This window comes from Jaculus jaculus, chromosome 9 (genome assembly GCF_020740685.1).
Source record: "Jaculus jaculus isolate mJacJac1 chromosome 9, mJacJac1.mat.Y.cur, whole genome shotgun sequence".
Classification (NCBI taxonomy): Eukaryota; Metazoa; Chordata; class Mammalia; order Rodentia; family Dipodidae; genus Jaculus; species Jaculus jaculus.
Genome location: NC_059110.1, coordinates 111,703,325 through 111,722,774, shown reverse-complemented (window position 1 = coordinate 111,722,774; position 19,450 = coordinate 111,703,325). Strand labels below are relative to the sequence as shown.

The 19,450-nt window shown below is 43.9% G+C and overlaps 1 protein-coding gene across 1 annotated transcript in view; it reads left to right on the top strand.

Moving 5' to 3' along the window:
- Ikzf3 (IKAROS family zinc finger 3) overlaps window positions 1-19,450 on the top strand; it is a 99,152-nt gene that overhangs the window by 61,158 nt on the left and 18,544 nt on the right. The window contains exon 7 of the mRNA XM_045159550.1: window positions 12,754-12,870. Coding sequence (XP_045015485.1) covers window positions 12,754-12,870 — 117 coding nt within the window. The remainder of the gene's footprint in view (window positions 1-12,753; window positions 12,871-19,450) is intronic.

Below are 19,450 nucleotides of genomic sequence, written 5' to 3'. Positions count from 1 at the left end.
TGCGCATGCGCCACAAGGAATTTGTTTGCAGCCGCTGAAGGCTCTGGTGTGGCCCATTCTCTCTCTCCTTCTCTTTGCCTTTTTCTCTTTCTCACGCAAAATAATAATAATAATAATAACTAAAAGAAAAGAAACATTGTAGCTGCCTTCAATAGTACTAGGTGATCAGGAAATGCTGAGACACAGAGGTTGGTTTAATTTGCATTCCATGGGGCTGGTGATGGATATGTGCAACATATTTTGAGTCTCAGCAAAAATATAAAAGGTTAACCAAGTCAACAATTTTGGTGTTTTTTTTTAAATTTTTTATTTTTGTTTATTTTTATTTATTTATTTGAGAGAGAGAAAGGCAGGCAGGCAGAGAGAGAGAGAGAGAGAGAGAGGAAGAGAGTGGGCACGCCAGGGCTTCCAGCTACTACAAACGAGCTCCAGACGCATGCGCCCCCTTGTGCAGCTGGCTAACATGGGTCCTGGGGAATCAAGCCTCGAACCGGGGTCCACAGGCTTCACCGGCAAGCGCTTAACCGCTAAGCCATCTCTCCAGCCCGGTGTTTTCTTTTTTTAACAAATATAGTGGTAGTTTTAGGTTACAAAATGGGTAAGGTCACAGCTTCATTAAGTATAAATATTGCATGTCAGTACTATCTTCTATATTACTGGATTTTTTTCCTTTTTGGTTTTTCACAGTAGGGTCTCACTCTGGTCCAGGCTGACCTGGAATTCACTATGTAGTCTCAGGCTGGCCTCAAACTCATGGCAATCCTTCTACCTCTACCTCCTGAGTAATGGGATTAAAGGCATGTGCCACCACGCCCAGCCTGTATCTTTTGTTTAAAATCACTTCCATGTTTTTTTTACATTTATTTATTTGAAAGAGGGAAAGAGGCAGAGAAAGAGAGGAGAGAGAGAGAGAATGGCTACACCAGGACTTCCAGCCACAGCAAATGAACTCCAGACACCTGTGCCCCCTTGTGCATCTGGTTTACGTGGGTCCTGGGGAATTGAACCAAGGTCTTTTGGCTTTGCAGGCAAGTGCCTTCACCACTAAGCCATCTCTCCAGCCCACTTCCATTATTTTTTTCTGCAATACATAATATAAAGAATGTTTAATCCAATATAGGTCAATATTTTGTTGACACCTCTCCTGTGGTTTCCATTTCTGTTTCCTTTTCATACCTGCAAATGGCCCACTGTCCATTCCAAGCCTGACAATAACAGTACCTTCTCATTGCTGGCACAAAACACCAGACCAGACACAGCTTATCGAAGGAAATGGTTTATTTTGGCTTATGAGCAAGGAAAGCATGAAAGCCAGGCTGTCACATCTAATCACGGCCACAGGAAGGACGCAGCAAGGATGAGCTCATTATGCACTGGCAGGAGTGGCTGAACTATAAAGTCCCAGTACCTGCCTTGGTGACACACCTCCTTCAACAAGGAGCTACCTCCCAGAGGCTCCACAATTTTCCCAAATTGCCACTCTCCAGGGACCAAGTGTCCAAAACACACGAGGTTGCGGGGAGCCTTTTATCTGCAAGCCTGCACACCAACTTACCCAAGACTTATGTCTTCTGCCTCCTCCCTGCGCTTCTAAAGTGACAGCGTTCCGCTGGTCCAGCTCACGTGGTGCACACGCATTATGTGCCTATTTAAACTGAAGGACAGCCAGGTATGGTGGCACACATCTACAACCCCAGAGCACAGGAGGCTGAGGCAGGAAGATTCTGAGTTTGAGGCCAGTGTAAACTGTATAGAAAGACCATGACTCAAAAAAAAGAAAAAGCCATCAAAATAGAAGAGGGACTAGTTGAAAGGAAGAAGGGATTCAATGGAAGAAGGACGAAGGAAGGTAATAGGAGGGAATTAGGATCAAAGTACATTATGGGACCGGAGAGATAGCTTAGCGGCTAAGGCATTTGCCTGCAAAGCCGAAGGACCTCAGTTCAATTCCCCGGGACCCACGTAAGCCAGGTGAACAAGGTGGCGCATGTGTCTGGACTTCGTTTGCAGCAGCTGGAGGCCCTGGAGCACCTATTCTCTCTCTTTCTCTCAAGTCGAAAATAAATAAATAAATAATTTTTAAAATATATTATGTACATGTATGAAAATTGTGAAAGAAAGGAAAAAAAAGAAAGAGAGAGAAAGGAAGGAAAGAAGAAAGAAACAAAGAAAGAGAGAGAGAAAAAGAAAGAAAGAGAAAGGAAAACATACGAAAAGAAAGTAAAAGAGGCCCTGGCATGCCAAATCTCTTTCTCTCTGTCAAATAAGTAAATAAGAAAGTAAAGGAAATGAAGTATTATGCAGTGCGGTGTGAGAACATACAGGGAACAAAACTGCCTGTGCTAAGCGGCAGGCCTTCCTAGAAGTGGACAGAGGAAAAGCCTTGGGGTAAAGACCAGCTAACATAAGAATGTAGGCGATGGGCTGAAGAGATGCTTAGTGGTTAAGGCATTTGCCTGCAAAGCCAAAGGACCTAGGTTCGAATCCCCACGACCCACGTAAGCCAGATGCACAAGGGGCATATGCATTTGGAGTTTGTTTGCAGTGGCTGGATACCTTTGGCATGCCCATTCTTTCTCTCTGTCCGTCTGCCTGTCTGTCTCTCTCTCTCCTTGCAAATAAATAAATAAAAATGTTTAAAAGAAGAATGTAGGTGAGGTCTGGGGAGATTTCTCAGTGGTTACAGATCCTGGCTTGCCAACCCTGTCAGCCTAGGTTCAATTCCCCCACAACCACATAACATAAAGCCAGATGCAAAGTGGTGCATGCGTATGGAGTTTGCAGTGGCAAGAGACCCTGTTACATCCATACACACCCCCACACGCTTGTGGACAAAGAAATAAAAAACAAAATAGATAAAAGTTTAAAAAAATGAGCCGGGCGTGGTGGCGCACGCCTTTAATCCCAGCACTGGGGAGGCAGAGGTAGGAGGATCGCCATGAGTTCAAGGCCACCCTGAGACTACAGAGTTAATTCCAGGTCAGCCTGGACCAGAGTGAGACCCTACCTTGAAAAAAAAAGGAAAAAAAAAAAAATCCAAAAGTGTAAAAAAATGAAGTCTGCTTTCCCAAGAAACAGTGTTTCATGTGCCTTGCTCCACAAGGCCAACAGTTTTCATGTAACTTTTGTTAGAACCTGCCTCAGCCTTTGATAGCAATCTCCTGTTAGATAACTCTTGTTGCACCGCCTACACCCCCTTTCTTCCAGTCTTTACTAGCTGCCGACTGACCACACCGTAGAAGACACAGGAACCAATGTCTTGTTTAAGCCCCATTTAACACTTCAAGTCCTAATGCAGATTTTGCAAAAACAGAAGCAAACCACCATTACGTAGTCAGGCCTGCGTCACTCTGTGACAGAAATTGCATCATGGAAACAGTTAACTAATAAACAACTAAGGCTCGTGCAGGGATTGCAGGTAATAGCCTATACTGACATCTTTTTATTTATTTTCTCAACATGTCTGTAAAATCACTTTGCTAATGAAAAGCGGTCTTTACTATATAGCAGGCAAGTGACATATAGGGAAACTGATCGGGAATTACAGTCCTGCTCCCGAGCTCACTCAGAGCAAGCTGTGCAGAGGTCCCCCATCCCGGAATCCCCACCCTAAGCTCCGCAGCATTAAACTGTCAAACACCACCCAGGAACGGATTTCCTGTTTCATCATCTCAACCCATTATCTTGTTCCCTTAATTTCTTGCCAAACTGGTTTCCCTCCACTTCCATTTCTGAGACGTGGTGTGGCAAGACAGCAAGTCTGGTCTGTATAAATAGGGCTCAGTCCTAAAGATGGAGCCGAGAAGCAACACAAGTCCTCTCCTGAGGTCTTTTCAGTACGTTTCCGAAATATACCTGTTATCTCAGAGATTGTCTAACCCCAAAGTATGACTTTGTCATTAAAAGGGGCTCACTTAGTCACAGTAGTTTTGTGCATCAGCTATCCATGTTTCAAGGCAAAAAAAAAAAAAAGCTAGTAGTTTAGGAAAGAAAATGAGAGTGCACTGTACTTGATTGGAAATTAGCCTCTGTCTACTTTGCTATTATTAATCAGTTAAGGGCCTGGTGAGATGGCTTGCCACACAAGCATGAGGTTATGGGTTAGGATCCCTAGAACCTACATAAAGCCAGATGCAATAGTGTGCATCTGAAAGGCCAGTGCTCCTAGGGTGAGATGGGAGGTGGAGACACCACCAGCTTGTGGACTAATTAGCCTGGCATACTTCCATGATTGTAAACAATATCCCATGTAATGCCCTCCCTTCCTCCCACTTTCCCCTTTGAAACTCCATCATATCCCCTCCCCCTCTCAATCAGTCTCTCTTTTATTTTGATGTCATCATCTTTTCCTATTATGATGGTCTTGTGTAGGTAGTGTCAGGCACTGTGAGGTCATGGATATCCAGGCCATTTTGTGTCTGGAGGGAGCACGTTGTAAGGAGTCCTACCCTTCCTTTGGCTCTTACATTCTTTCCGCCACCTCTTCCACATTAGACCCTGAGCCTTGGAAGGTGTGATAGAGATATTACAGTGCTGAGCACTCTGGTCACTTCTTTCCACACCATGGTGCCTTCCGAGTCATATCAAGGTCACTGCCATCTGAAAAGAGAAGATTCTCTAACCAAAAGTGAGAGTAGCATTAATATATGGATATGAACATTAAAAGTGCTTACTGGGCAGTTTGATAAGCATAGTATATACATTTAGCCAGACACCAGCAGATGCTATACCCCTAGGGCTCATGACTACCCCGGTTGTAGGTTTTCAGTTTTAGGGATGTATTCCCTCCCATGGAGCGGGCCTCCAGTCAAATTAGAGGGCGGTTGTTTCCCCCATAACAGACATGCCACTATTTCACCCATTGGTTCATTTGGGCTGGCTGGCCAAATATAAGGCTTGCAGTGTCTACTGTTGAATATCTTCACTGGTGATTTCTCGCTCTCTCATTGAACTGCATGCAGTGTAGCTTTTTCCAGCTTTCTATCAGCTGGTCTACATGGAGGAGGTTTTCAGCTTAGTTCAAGCAGGATTTCTCAGTGTCTTTGCAGCCCAAGTATGTGGAGTCTTTAGCAATAGGGTCTTACCATCTATTCCTGGTGGGAAACCAAGGGCCTCAGCAATGGCCTGTAATGTTTTGGGTGCATCAGGGACCTCCCTGGCCAACAACTCACTAGAAGGCATCCCATCGCTGGCACTGAAAATTTTCTAGTAACAATTTATGGCTCCTGAGTATTATCCTCTTAGATTTTGATTAGCTTTCCTCCACCTTTCCTTTACTCAGTCTCTTTCCCTGACCTTATGTAGGCCTTTTCCCCTCCATTAATCTGTTCTTCTACTTACATACATACAATACTAGCCTATTAAGTCTCCCCTCGTCCTTTCTATTCCCTTTATATTCCCTTTCTAGTTTACTGGTCTCTGCTACTGAGTTTTCTTCCTACTCACACAGAAGTCCAATCATTCGTAGCTAGGATCCTCATATGAGAAAGAACATGTGACATTTGGCTTTCTGGGCCTGGGTTTCCTGCAAATTTCATAACTTTATTTTTCTTTATTGCTGAGTAGAACTCCATTGTATAAATGTGCCACATCTTCATTATCCATTGATCAGTTGAGGGAAGAAAGGGAAAGGGAAAGGGGAAGGAAGGAAAGGAAAAAGGGAAACAGTTAACTTTGCGAAGGTAGATGGAACCCCTGGAGTGTGTTTCCATGTACAGTAAGGGCTGGGATTTTGGAGGTGCCATTTTAAGTGAGTGATCCAGGGAGAAGGTATAAGTGAACCAGAAGATTATACCAGAGCTATAGAAATGGGAAAGTCTTCACTCATGCCCTAAGTTATCTTTCCACCCATGAACACTCAGATTTTTATTTTCTTAAATGTCAGGCAGTTGGTCACTGGTTTGCAGAGTAAGAATTATCTGGAAATGACTGTCGAGACCAACTTGGTGGGTAACCAGCAATGAGAGGTGATGTTATCTCAGGACTTTGCCATTTAGTGCCATGCCCTGATTACGGTTATTTAGGTCGGTGTGTCCACATTTCAGCATCCTCCCAAATGTAAAGGATGCCGATTACGTGTCCTCAGAAAGCTGCTTGTTGTCACCAGGGGTGACTTTGGTCAAATGTAGGCAATGACTGCTGGGAAAACTAGGCTGGTGGCTTCATGCTTGGGATAGGTCCTAGGTCATGAATTGGGCATAGGCATGAAGGGAGCAACTGGAAGACACAAAGAATGATGGGAAAGTGCAGGGAAAGGTAAAATCTCCCAAAGTATGCTTTTTTTCATCTTCGTTTCCATCTAAATCTTTGATACTAGATACAAGGTGGGGGATTTAATCCTCTCAAAATTGCTCTAATGAGAAGGAACTTTCCTAGTTAAAGCACAAATTTAGCTGCCCTTTCATGGCTTTTAAGGTTAAAAAAGAAAGAAAAGAACTCCTCATAACAGATACTTACTTCAAATTCCAGTCTGTCTTTCATCTCGCTGTTCACGGGGCTTTGGGTAGTGCCACATCTGGTGGTGGTTTGCATGGAAGGAAATAATATATGTGATAGTTTCCTGTTTGGTCACTTTAACCTGTCCCTGGCCTGGGTAGAATTTGACCTACTCCATTCAATAGCAGGGTCCTGTCACCAATTGCCAAAGTCCCACCACTTGTCATAGTCTATAAGCTGCCCAGGCCCCCAACTCTGACTTGGTGGTTTTCATTTACATAAATAGCTGTTGGCAGCTTAGACTGGAAGCAGTGATTTCTTTTTTTAGAGCCCAAAACTATCTTTGACAAGAGTCAAAGCCTGGTAAATATTAGCGTCACCATCCTCCTATTTCATCCATTTTTGCAGCTGGATTTATTTCCTTTTATTACTGAGCTTAAAAACATACAGAGGGGCTGGAGAGATAGTTCAGTGGCTAAAGGCGTTTGTATATACAGCCTGGCAGACTGGATCCAATTACCAGGACCCACATAACGCCAGATGCACAAAGTACATGCATCTGGAGTTCGTTTGCAATGGCAGGAGGCCCTGGCACACCCATACTTTCCCTCTCTCAATCTTTTGTTTTGTTTTGTTTTTCTTTTTTCGAGGTAGGGTCTCACCTGGAAATTCACTATGTAGTCTCAGGGTGGCCTTCTACCTCTGCCTCCTGATTAAAGGTGTGTGCTAATACACCAGGCTTTCTCAATCTCTCTCTCTCTCTCTCTCTCTCTCTCTCTCACACACACACACACACATACACACACTCTCGCGCGCGCGCTCTCTCTCCCCCCACTCCCCCAAGTAAGTAAATATTTAAAACAGGCTGGTGGCACAAGCCTTTAATCCCAGCACTCACTCAGGAGGCCAAGGGAGAAGGAGCCCTGTGAGCTCAAGGCCAGCCTGAGAGTACGTAGTGAATTCCAGGTCACCTTGGGTTAGAGGGAGACCCTGCCTCAAAAACACAGAAATATATTTAAAAACATACATTGCTATTTATTGTATCATGTCTGGAATATAATATTTTGTTGTTGTTGTTTTGTTTTGTTTTTTAGTTTTTTGAGGTATAGTCTCACTCTAGCCCAGGTTAACCTGGAGTTCACTAAGTAGTCTCATACTGGCCTCAAACTCACAGCGATCCTCCTACCTCTGCCTCCCGAGTGCTGGGATTAAAGGCGTGCATTACCATGCCCAGCCCAGAAGAGAGTTTTTAAAAGATATTTATTTATTCGAGAGAGAAGAAGAGGCAGAGAGAGAGAGAATGGGCACACCAGGGCCTCCAGCCACTTCAAACAAATTCCAGATGAATGTGCCCCCTTGTGCATTTGGCTTAAGTGGGTTCTGGAGAATTGTGCCCCCTTGTGCATTTGGCTTAAGTGGGTCCTGGAGAATTGAACCAGGATCTTTTGGCTTTATAGGCAAATGCCTTAACTGCTTAACCATCTCTCCAGCCTCAGAATAGAGTTTTTAATGCCAGTAATAAAGTGGAAAATAACCAATACTTCAAATTATCCTTTTCTAATTTGTTTTGATTCTTCCTCTGGCCATGCTTGGCAGTCTGGCCCCAAGGTCTTTCTCTGCCAGTCATTTACTGCAGTGGTGGCCAGTTTTCTTCTCTCTGGACATGTCTATTTGTAGTACTGAGTGTCTGACAGATCATGGAATTTGTGACATTATTTCTGTATAGTGGAATCTCTTTACAAAACAAGACATCTTATGCTTAGCCGCAGAGTGAGTGATCAACAATTTCCAAATATGTGTATAAATGGAGAATTGTGGGGGGATGCAATTTTGTAGTTATTGCTTGCTTGCTTAATTTATTTATTTATTTATGAGAGAGAGAAAGAGGCAGAGGGAGAAAGAGAGAGAGAGAGAGAGAGACAGAATGGGTCTACCAGGGCCTCCAGCCTCTGCAAACAAACTCCAGACGTATGTGCTGCCTTGTGCATCTGGTTTACATGGGTCCTGGGGAATGATCCTGGGTCTTTTGGCTACGTAGGCAAGCACCTCAACTGCTAAGCCATTTCTCCAGCCTTATTGCTTGTTTTTTACCTTAGTCCCTTAAAGTAATTTTATTTACTTCTTCCTTAGTGACATTAGAACTATATGGATACATCATGTTAGTTTGGCCTTCCTTCCTGAACTGTTTAACCAAAACAAAGAAATGTTCACAGTGTGCTTTTGCTTGGGCAGGGGTGCGCAAGCCATGGCCCGTGGGTCAAGTCCAACCAGCATGTTTGTTGGAGGGGGCTTGTTACATGTTTAAAGGGATGTGGGACAAGAAAGACACACACACACAAATACAGAAAAAGTCTCACAAGTTTTAAAATATTTACTACCAGATCATGACATCAGAATAAAAGAGAGACTGATTAAGAGTGGGAGGGGATGTGATGGAGAGAGAAGTTTCAAAGGGGAAAGTGGAGGGAGAGAGGGAATTACCATGGGATATTGTTTACAATCATGGAAGTTGTTAATAAAACATATAAAATAAAATATTTACTACCAAGTTAGGCATGGTAGTACACACTTGTAATCCCAGTACTTGAGAGGTTGAAACAGGAGGATCATGTATTTGAGGTCAGCCTGGGCATCAAGAAACCATTTCAAATAACAACAATAAACAACATGCAATATTTACACCTGGTATTTACTGAAAGAGTTTGCTGGTCCCTGGCTCAGCCATCTCCCCAGCCCACAGGTAGTGTCTCTTTAAACGTAAAAATGAGAGCTGGAGAGATGGCTTAGCAGTTAGGTGCTTGCCTGTGAAGCTTAAGGACCCCGGTTCGAGGCTCATTTCCCCAAGACCCACATTAGCCAAATGCACAAGGGGGCGCTCGCATCTAGAGTTCGTTTGCAGTGGCTGGAGGCCCTGGCACGCCCATTCTCTCTCTCTCTCTGCCTCTTTCTCTCTCGGTCTGTCACTCTCAAATAAATAAATAAATAAATAAAAATTCAAAAATGAAATCTTCCCAGGTGTGGTGGTGCCTGCCTTTAACCCCAGAACCTGGGGGGCAAAGGCAGGGGGATTGCCCATGAGTTCGAGGCCACCCTGAGGCTACATAGTGAATTCCAGGACAGCCTGGACTAGAGCAAGACCCTACCTCAAAAAAAAAAGGGCTGCTTATTGGGGACTGTCTATTGTACCAAGGTAAAATATATATTCTTTTAGTGGCTCCAAATTTTGGCTGCCTTTTTAAAAGTTTTTTTTTTTTTAATTTAATTTTATTTTAGAGACAGTGAGCAAGAGAGAGGCAGAGAGAGAGAATTGGTACAGCAGGGTCTCAGCTACTGCAATTGAATGCAGATGCTTGCACCACCTGGTGGACATGTGCAACCTTGCACTTGCCTCATTTTTGTGCATCTGGCTTACCTGGGATCTGGAAAGAGATTGAACATGGGTCCTTAGGCTTCGCAGGCAGGCACCTTAACTGCTAAGCCATCTCTCCAGACCTTGACTGCCTTTTTTTTTAAAAAAAAAAAAAGATATTTTATTTATTTATAAGCAGAGAGACAGACAGAGATGGGGAGAGAGAGAATGGGCACACCACGGTCTCTGGCCACTGCAGACAAACTCCAGATGAATGTGCCACCTTGTGCATCTGCCTTTACGAGAATACTGAGGAATCAAACCCAAGTCATTAGGCTTTTCAAGCAGGTGCCCTAACTGATAAGCAATTTCTCCAGCCCTTTTATTTTTTTTTCCTTTTGAGACATCTCACACTATATATGGCCCATACTGGCTGAGAACTCACTATGTAACCCAGGCTAGCTTCAAACTTATAACAATCCTCCTGCTTCAGCTTCCCCAAGTGCTAGGATTACAGATGTGAGCTACTATATACCATATTCCAGCTGCCTTATAAAATCATCTGGTGAGCTTTGAAACCACTGTTGACAAGGCCTCTCTGCCAGAGAACTGATTTCATTCATCTGAGATGGGACCAAGCTATAGATGGCTCTTACTTGCTTATCAGGCAGCCTGGCATTTCTAGTTTACACCCAGATCTGAGAATAACCCAGCCTGTGCTGCTTAAAAGGATATTTATGGGGCTGGAGGGATGGCTTAGCAGTTAAGGGCTTTGCCTGCAAAGCCAAAGGACCTTGGTTCAATTCCCCAGAACCCACATTAGCCAGATGCATAAGGTGGCACATGTGTCTGGAATTTGTCTGCAATGGCTGGAGGCCCTAGAACGCCCATTCTCCCCCCGCCTCCTTTCTCTCTGTCAAATAAATAAATAAAGTAAAATATTTTTTAAAGGCTATTTATGGATGAACAAACCACATTCTCAGCAATTCCTTTTTCTTACTTGTAAAACTTAAAACTTTTTATTTTTTATTAGCATACAAAGAATTAGGTTTCTTTAAGGAGTCTTTTGTTTTTTTTTATTTTGTAGTCAGTGAATACAGTCAAGTTGGTTCCATTGTTAGCCTCTTCCCTGGCTCCCCCCTCCACAGGGACCTTCCTTCTTGGGGTATATGGGTCTTGCATTGTGGGGTTAGCCTTTAGTTTTGGGTAGGAGGAAATGTCTCTGCGTGTCATGACCCAACGTGTGGCTCTGACATTCTTTCCGCCAACCTCTTTCGCAAATTTTCCTGAGCCATGTTGGGTTCATAATAGGTCTGCTTCAGTGTTGATCATTATGGTGTTTTTCTAAAAAGCATTTATTTATTTATTCTTTATTTGAGAGAGGAGAGAAAATAAGCACCCCAGAGCCTCCTGCCACTGCAAGCAAACTCCAGATGCATGGGCCACTTGGTGCATCTGGCTTTACCACTGAGCCATCTCTCCAACCCCATTATGGTGTTTTCGAACAAACCTTTTGTTTTCTTCCCATCCCCTCCCCCACCCAGAGTTCTCCCTACCCCCCAACATAGCCTCCTTTCCACTTTTCTACTACATGTTTTCAGTTTCTTTTAAAAAAATATTTTATTTTATTTATTTATTTGAAAGAGAGAGAGAATAGGAACTCCAGGGTCTCCAGCCACTGCAAATGAACTCCAGACACATGTGCCACCTTGTGCATCTGGCTTACGTGGGTCCTGGGGAATCGAACCTGGGTCCTTTGGCTTTGTAGGCAAGTGCCTTAGCCACTAAGCCATCTCTCCAACCCTCCTTTTTTTCTCTGTTTGGTTTTTTTGAGGTGGGGTTTCACTCTAGCTCAGGCTGACCTGGAATTCACTATGCAGTCTCAGGGTAGCCTTGAACTCATGGTGATCCTCCTACCTCTGCCTCCCAAGTGCTGGGATTAAAGACATGAGCCACCATGCCTGGCTTTGTTTCTTTTGTAAAAAAAAAAAAAAAATGTATTCATTTCTAAGGAAAGAAAGAGAGAATGGGTGCACCAGGACCTGTAGCCACTGTTAATGAACTCCAGATTCATGCACCACTTTGTGCATCTGGCTTTACATGGGTACAGGGGAATTGAACCCGGATCACTAGGCACTGCTAGCAAGCACCTTAACCACTGGGCCATCTCTTCAGCCCCTCAGACAGTTTCCATTCACAGGTTTTTATTAGAAACATAATAGAAATGCATTGTGCCAATTGTTGTTTAATGCCAACACAGTAGCATGGCTCAGAGAAATTTGAATGGAGATACTTTTTTGTCTGTTTTACTGAGACACTTTTGAAATGTGAAGAGTATATGAAACAGATCACACGGTGGGTGGGGGGTGGCAGATAAATAAAGTTTGAAAGATAGGAACTGAGAAGAGTATGCTTGGGGGGGCGGGGAACCACCTCAGAATTTCAATACCCAAATCACTGAATAGGTAGATTGGTTGCTATCAGGTGAGTATATCTATTTTCAAAAGGGCTATTGACATAAGCAGAGCAGTAAATCTGAGGCACCGTGCTTTATTTCCAAAATTGTTAAGAATTGTTCAATTGTGCAGGTGTCACACACAGTTACTCAGAATCAGAATGTGCAGGCTGGGGGGTGGGGGGTGGTTAGAAGATCTCCATCTATTTATCTCTTTGTAACCAACCACGTCCAGGCTGGTTCTTCATAACTTCCTCTTGCTAATGAAGGTACTAACGGGGATGGGTCTGGGTAGGGCTTTCCCATCTCAGCATAAGACTGAGATTTGAATGTGCCCCGGGCTCAGCCTCACTATCCACCGCAGATCCCCAGGGCAGGACGCGGAGCAGCGGCATCAGGTAATGACAACCAGGGTGATCAGACCTCGGACACATCCCCTTCCAGCTCATTTCCCTCTCTCCCTATGTACCAACGTGTTCTTTTTCCCTCTTCTTTCTATATTTCTCCCAACCAGCAAGTGCGGAAGCAAGACTCGCCAAAGCGGAGATGGGAACTGAAAGAGCCCTCGTCCTGGACAGATTAGCAAGCAATGTGGCAAAACGAAAAAGCTCAATGCCTCAGAAATTCATTGGTAAGAAGACAAGCCCTTTTCTTGCTGCTGTGAGCAGATAGGTGGAATGAGATAACATGAAAATGTTTCCTACACAGGCCCTTCCCAGTTTAGTCTCTGTGAAAACAAACTTTCCATTGGACTCTTTGTGGTTGGTGCATTTTGATGGCTCTGGTACACAGAACCAAAGACGCTGCAGCTTGTTATCGCTAGCCGAGGAGCACATTTGGTACCCCAGTTTCCTTCGTGGACTTGGTGTTAAAATGCCGTTCCTTCCTCTTCGCTGTGAATGACATATGTTGCATGAATTTATGCAACTTCCACCACTGAGATGCTCAAGATAGCATCTCTCTAATCTTTTGCAATAATACGCTACAAGTTCCGTCAGCATGCTCAAACTTTTGTCAGGCTCCAGAGCATATTGCCATATTTCCTTGAGTTTGGTTGAGAATTGGCTTTAAGAGAAAGTGTTTGGGTAAACGCAGATTTAAATAACATGGTTTGACTTAATCATTTGTCTTACTGAAGTTAATTTTGATGCCATTGGTTTTCACATTGTCAAAAACCGCAACAGCATGAGACGACTAAGAAATAATTATGTTCATTAAAATGCTAGAACTTCCACATGGCAGGAATATGTTGCTATTCTCTCCCAGATGTTTACATAGATGTGACTACGATACTTAAAATAGACGTGTCGTTGGGAAGTAAATAGCTGAATTTGAATGTATCAGTTTTATTATAAATTGAAACTCAGTGATGTTGAACAAAAATAGTTATCACATGAAAATAAACCTTCCTCAAAAACCACTAATATTTTAGAAACCTGTCAATATCTTTTTCCAAAGCTGCTAATATCTTACTTCAGTTCTCTTGTGTTTATTCTTTTCAATAACTTTTATGGAGCTAAGCGCCTACCTTGTCTTAAATCTGGCTAAGTTTTATTCTGGTCTAGTTGATGGTTTGTAAGCAGGCATTCTGTTTGGATTATCCAGCATACTGAAAGAATCCATGGATTTCAAAACTACCTAAATTGGGATTTCTCCTTATTTATTTTATTTTTTTTATTACCTGAAATAGGATTTTGTACATTTTTAGTCACTTTAAGAATAAACTGGGGGCTGGAGGGATGGCTTAGCCGTTAAGGCATTTGCTGGCAAAGCCAAAGAACCCAGGTTCGATTCACCAAGACCCACATTAGCCAGATGCACATGGGGGCACATGTGTCTGGAGTTTGTTTGCAGTGGCTGAGGTCCTGGCATGCCCATTGTCTCTCTCTCTCTCCCCCTCTTTCTCTGTCAAATAAATAAATAAATAAATATTTTTTTAAAAAAAGAATAAACTGGGGCTGGAGGGATGGCTTAGCTGTTAAGGCGTTTGCCTGCAAAGCCAAAGGACCTCAGTTCAATTCCCCAGGACCCACGTTAGCCAGATGCACAAGAGGGGATACACAAGCATTTAGAGTTCATTTTCAGTGGCTGGAGGCCCTGGCGCTCCCATTCTCTCTCTCTCTGTCTCTCTCCCTCCCCCTCTTTCTCTGTCAAATAAATAAATAAATAATTTTTTAAAAAAGACAGCCAGGTGTGGTGGTGCACACCTTTAATCACAGCACTCGGGAGGCAGAGGTAGGAGGATCACTGTGAGTTTGAGGCCACCCTGAGATCCATAGTGAATTCCAGGTCAGCCTGGGCTAGAGTAAGACCCTACCTCAAAGACAAACAAACAAACAAATAAATAAATAAATTATGGAGCCAGATGTAATGGCACACACCTTTAATCCCAGCATTCAGGAAGCAGAGGAGGGCAGCCTGAGACTACATAGTGAATTCCAGGACAGCCTGGGCTAGCGTGAGACCCTACCTCGAAAAACAAAAAACAAAAAACCCCATAAATTGTGGGGCTGGGGAAGATGGCCGAGTGGTTAAGGGTGCTTGCTTATAAAGCCTGCTGGCCCAGATTTGATTCCCCAATACTCATGTAAAGCCAGATACACAAAGTGACATATGTGCCTGGGGTTTGTTTTCAGTGACAAGTGACTGTGATGTGTCCATTTTCTCTCTAAAATAAGTAATTACTTAAAAAATAAAAATTAAAAAAGAATAAATTGTAAATCAGGCATGGTGGCACACACCTGTAATCTCAGCATTTGGGAGGCATTCTCGGATACATAATGAGTTCAGAGCCAGGCTGGCCTATATGAAGCCCTGTCTCTAAAAAGTAAAAGAAAAAAAAAATGGGCGTGGTGGCGCACACCTTTAATCCCAGCACTTGGGAGTCAGAGGTAGGAGGATCCCCGTGAGTTCGAGGCCACCCTGAGAATAGAATGAATTCCAGGTCAGCTTGGGCTAGAGTGAGACCCTTCCTCGGAAAAAAACAAAAAACAAACAAAACCAGGCAGGGCATGGAGATACACACCTTTAATCCCAACCCTCAGGGAGGCTGAGGTAGAAGGGTCACTGTGAGTTTGAGGCCATCCTGAGAGACTATAGCATGAATTCCAGGTCAGCCCGGGCTAGAGCAAAACCCTACCTTGAAAAATCAAAAAAGAAAAAAGAAAAAAGAAACAATAACAGTTGCAGACTAAAGCTGGTGTATTTCAGTTTAGGGAGATTCCCCTCTCCTTAACCATCTTGCCTTCCCTTGGTAAGAAATGACTGGGGGGCTGGGTGTGGTGGCGCACACCTTTAATCCCAGCACTGGGGAGGCAGAGGTAGGAGGATCGCCAAGAGTTCGAGGCCACCGGGAGACTACATAGTTAATTCCAGGTCAGCCTGGACCAGAGTGAGACCCTACCTCGAAAAAAAAATTAGTGTCTGGAGGCCTGTGAACACTTTGACAGAGAAACTAGGCCCCGTGGAAAAATCGTAACTCCAAAGCATAGGCTATATATATATATATGTCTTTGGATCTTTATTGTGTGGACAGGTTCCAACACAGACACAAAAGATAGTTGGGGGACTGGAGAGATGCGTTAATGAGGCGCTGGTTTGTGAGACCTAAGAACTCAGGTTCAGTTCCTCAGAACCCATGTAAGCCAGATGCACATGGTGGTGCATGTGTCTGCAGTGGCTAGAGGCCCTGGCACACCCAATCTCTCGCTCTTTCTCATAAATAACTAACAAAAGTTTGAACTGTTGTTTTTCGATCTGTAGAAAGTTTGGACTCTAGAAATGGCTGAAGCTAACATGAGGAGAGGCATGGGGAGAGGGAGACAAGAAAAACCGAGTAAAAGGGTTTTAATATCAACCTGATTGTCTCAGTCAATGCATTTTGATTGAAAAGAATAAAAATTTGAGAACGGGAAGCTAATCCTCACAGCTGTCCCAGCCCTGTTGCTGAGCTGACGCCCTACGTGCCGTCATGAAATTGCTCTGGTGGGCTCAGGCGTTGACAAGCGCAGCGTGTTTGCCGCGTCCTGATCTTTGCAGCTCTGCTGCTGCCTTGGGACTCATCCAGTTGGTTTGTTGATTCTGACGACAAGGTTTCACTCCACCTCCAGACTCACCAGAGATGCTGACCTCAGACATGCTGATCTCTCTCATCTTCTGAACCATCACGTTCTCTGAGTGCCAGGATCAGAAACTGAGCAGAGTTCACTCTTGATTTGAGCTGAGACAGCAGCTTCAGGGTTTCAGGACCCAAAATAACTCGGGGATTTTTTTTTTTTTTTTTTTGTAAATGGTAATACATGGCACAATTATAAGAACACTTGACTGTGTTTCTTAACTATGTTTGGTCACATCACATAACCTTTCTGGGCCTCTGTGTGCTCCTCTGTGAGATGAGGAGGCTAAATAGACAATGAAGTGACAGGGAGACCATGCCTGACCGTAAGTCTTGGAAATTAATTAGAAATCTCACACAAGAGCTGGAGAGATGGCTCAGAAGTAAAGACACTTGACTGCAAAGCCTAAGGACCCACATTCAATCCCCCAAGTAAAGCCAGATGCACTGACGCATGCGTCTGGAGTTTGTTTGCACTGGCTAGAGGCCCTGGTGTGCTCATACTGTCTCTCTCTCTCCACACATATATTTATTTTGGGGGGGGGGCGGGGAGGGGGTTTGAAGTAGCCCAGCTAACCTGGAATTCACTATGTAGTCTCTGGGTGGCCTTGAGCTCATGGCAATCCTCCTACCTCTGCCTCCTGAGTGCTGGGATTAAAGGCGTGCTCTACCACGCCCAGCAAAATAACTACTTTTTTGAGAGAGAGAGAGAATAGGCACATCAGGGCCTTCAGCCACTGTGAATGAACCCCAGATGCATGCACCCCTTGTGCACATGTGCAATATTGCATGCTTGCATCATTGCAGCTGGTTTATGTGGGACATGGAGATTCGAACATGAGTTCTTAGACTTTGCAGGCAATCGCCTTAACCGCTAAGCCATCTCTCCAGCCCAAAATAACTTTCTTGTAATGAGAAAGTGAGAATTGGCACACCAGGACCTCCAGCTACTGCAGTTGAACTCCAGATGTGTGTGCTACCTTGTGTACATGTGCAATCTTGTGCATGCAGTTACCTTGTGCATCTAGCTTACATGGGATCTGGAGATTCGAACATGTGTCCTTACGCTTACAGGCAAGCATCTTAACCACTAAGCCATCTCTCCAGCCCCAAAATAACTTTTTTTCTCAAGATAGAGCACTTATGTCATAAACCATGAGATTATCTTGAGGTGGGTTTTTTTGTGTGGTTTTTTGAGGTAGGGTCTCACTCTAGAACAGGATAACCTAGAATTCACTATGTAGCATGAGGGTGGCCTCATATTCACTGCAATCCTCCTACTTCTGCCTCCCAAGTGCTGGGATTAAAGGCCCAGCTAGAGGTGAGAGAGAGAGAGGAGGGAGACAGAGAGAATGGGCAGGCCAGGTCCTCTAGCCACTGCAAACTAACTCCAGATGCATGCACCACCTTGTACATCTGGCTTACGTGGATACTGGGGAAATTGAACTTGGGTCCTTAGACTCTGAAGGCAAGTGCTAACCAAGAAGCAATCTCTCCAGCCCTCCTTAAGAGGTTTTGTTGTTGTTTTGTTTGTTTGTTCAAGGTAGGATCTCATTCTAGCCCAAGCTGACCTGGAATTCACTATGTAGTCTGAGGTTGTCCTCAAACTCACAGTGATCCTCCTACCCTGACCTCCCCAGTGCTGGGATTAAAGCTTGTGCAACCACACCTGGCTCCTGGCTGGTTTTTGGTTTTCTATTTTTTCCCCCAAGGAAAATATTAAAACTGAGATTTAAAAAAAAAAAACAAAAAACAGTTGCAATGCTGAGGATATGGCTCAGCAGTTAAAGGTGCTTGCTTTCAAAGTCTGCTAGCCCAAATTTGATTCCCCAGCACCCATGTAAAAGCCAGATGCAAAAAGTGGTGCATGTGTCTGAAGTTCATTTTCAGTGACAAAAGGCCCTAGTATGCTCTCTCTCACTCTCTCTGTGTCTCATAAATAAATCACATATATATATATATATGTATATATATATATATATATATACATGTATATAAATTTTATTTTAGTTTTCAAGGTAAGGTCTCACGCTAGCTCAGGCTTATCTGGAATTCACTCTGTAGTCTCAGGGTGGCCTGGAACTCACGGTGATCCCCTACCTCTGCCTCCCAAGTGCAGGGATTAAAGGCATGCGCCACCACGCCTGGCTTAAATAAAATATTTTCTAAAACAATACAGTTTTCTAAAACACTGCTTCAAATCTGTATTTAGGATAGCAGTATACAGCCTGTTCATTCGGTTTATGTCCACTCCCTCATCGGATGGCAGGTTAAGAGAGTTCCTGTTAGCCCAGACTTGCTGGCACATGTCTGTAATCCCAGACTTGGAAGATAGAGACAGAGCAATCATGAGTTCAAAGCTAGCCTCAATTGTTAGCAAGTTCAAGGTCAGCCTGAGCTATATAAGACTCTGCCTCAAAAAGAAAAATAGCAGCCGGGCGTGGTGGCGCACGCCTTTAATCCCAGCACTTGGGAGGCAGAGGTAGGAAGATCGCTGTGAGTTCGAAGGCACCCTGAGACTTCATAGTGAATTCCAGGTCAGCCTGGGCTAGAGTGAGACCCTACCTCAAAAAAAAAAAAAAAAGGAAAAGAAAAATGGCAAATAGAAAAAAAGTTCTTATCAGACACACTGTACACTTGTTCTGTGCACTGTTTAAATCTTCTAGCATTAACTTGCATCACAAACCTTTGTTTAAGAGATTTGTTGTTGTTGTTTCAAGGCAGGGTCTCGCTCTAGCCCAGGTGGACCTGGAACTCACTCTGTAGTCTCAGGCTGGCTTCAAACTCATGGTAATTCTACCTTTATCTTCCAAGTGCTTTGTGTGCCACCATGCCTAGCTGTCTAAGAGGCTCTTTTAAGGAATCCCGCCCAAATATTTAATACATCAACCTTTATCATAGCAAACAGGAATGTGGAGGGAAGGGAAAACGCACATCATCTATAACACTGTGCAAGGAAGTGATATGAAACCCAGGCAGCCAGGGTTTCTCTGCTCTTCCTTCTCCTCTCCTCTCCCTTTCCCTCCTTTCCTCTCTTCTCCTCTCCCCTCCTCTCCTCTTCCTCCTACATTTTCTCTCTAAGGCACCATTTTCTGGC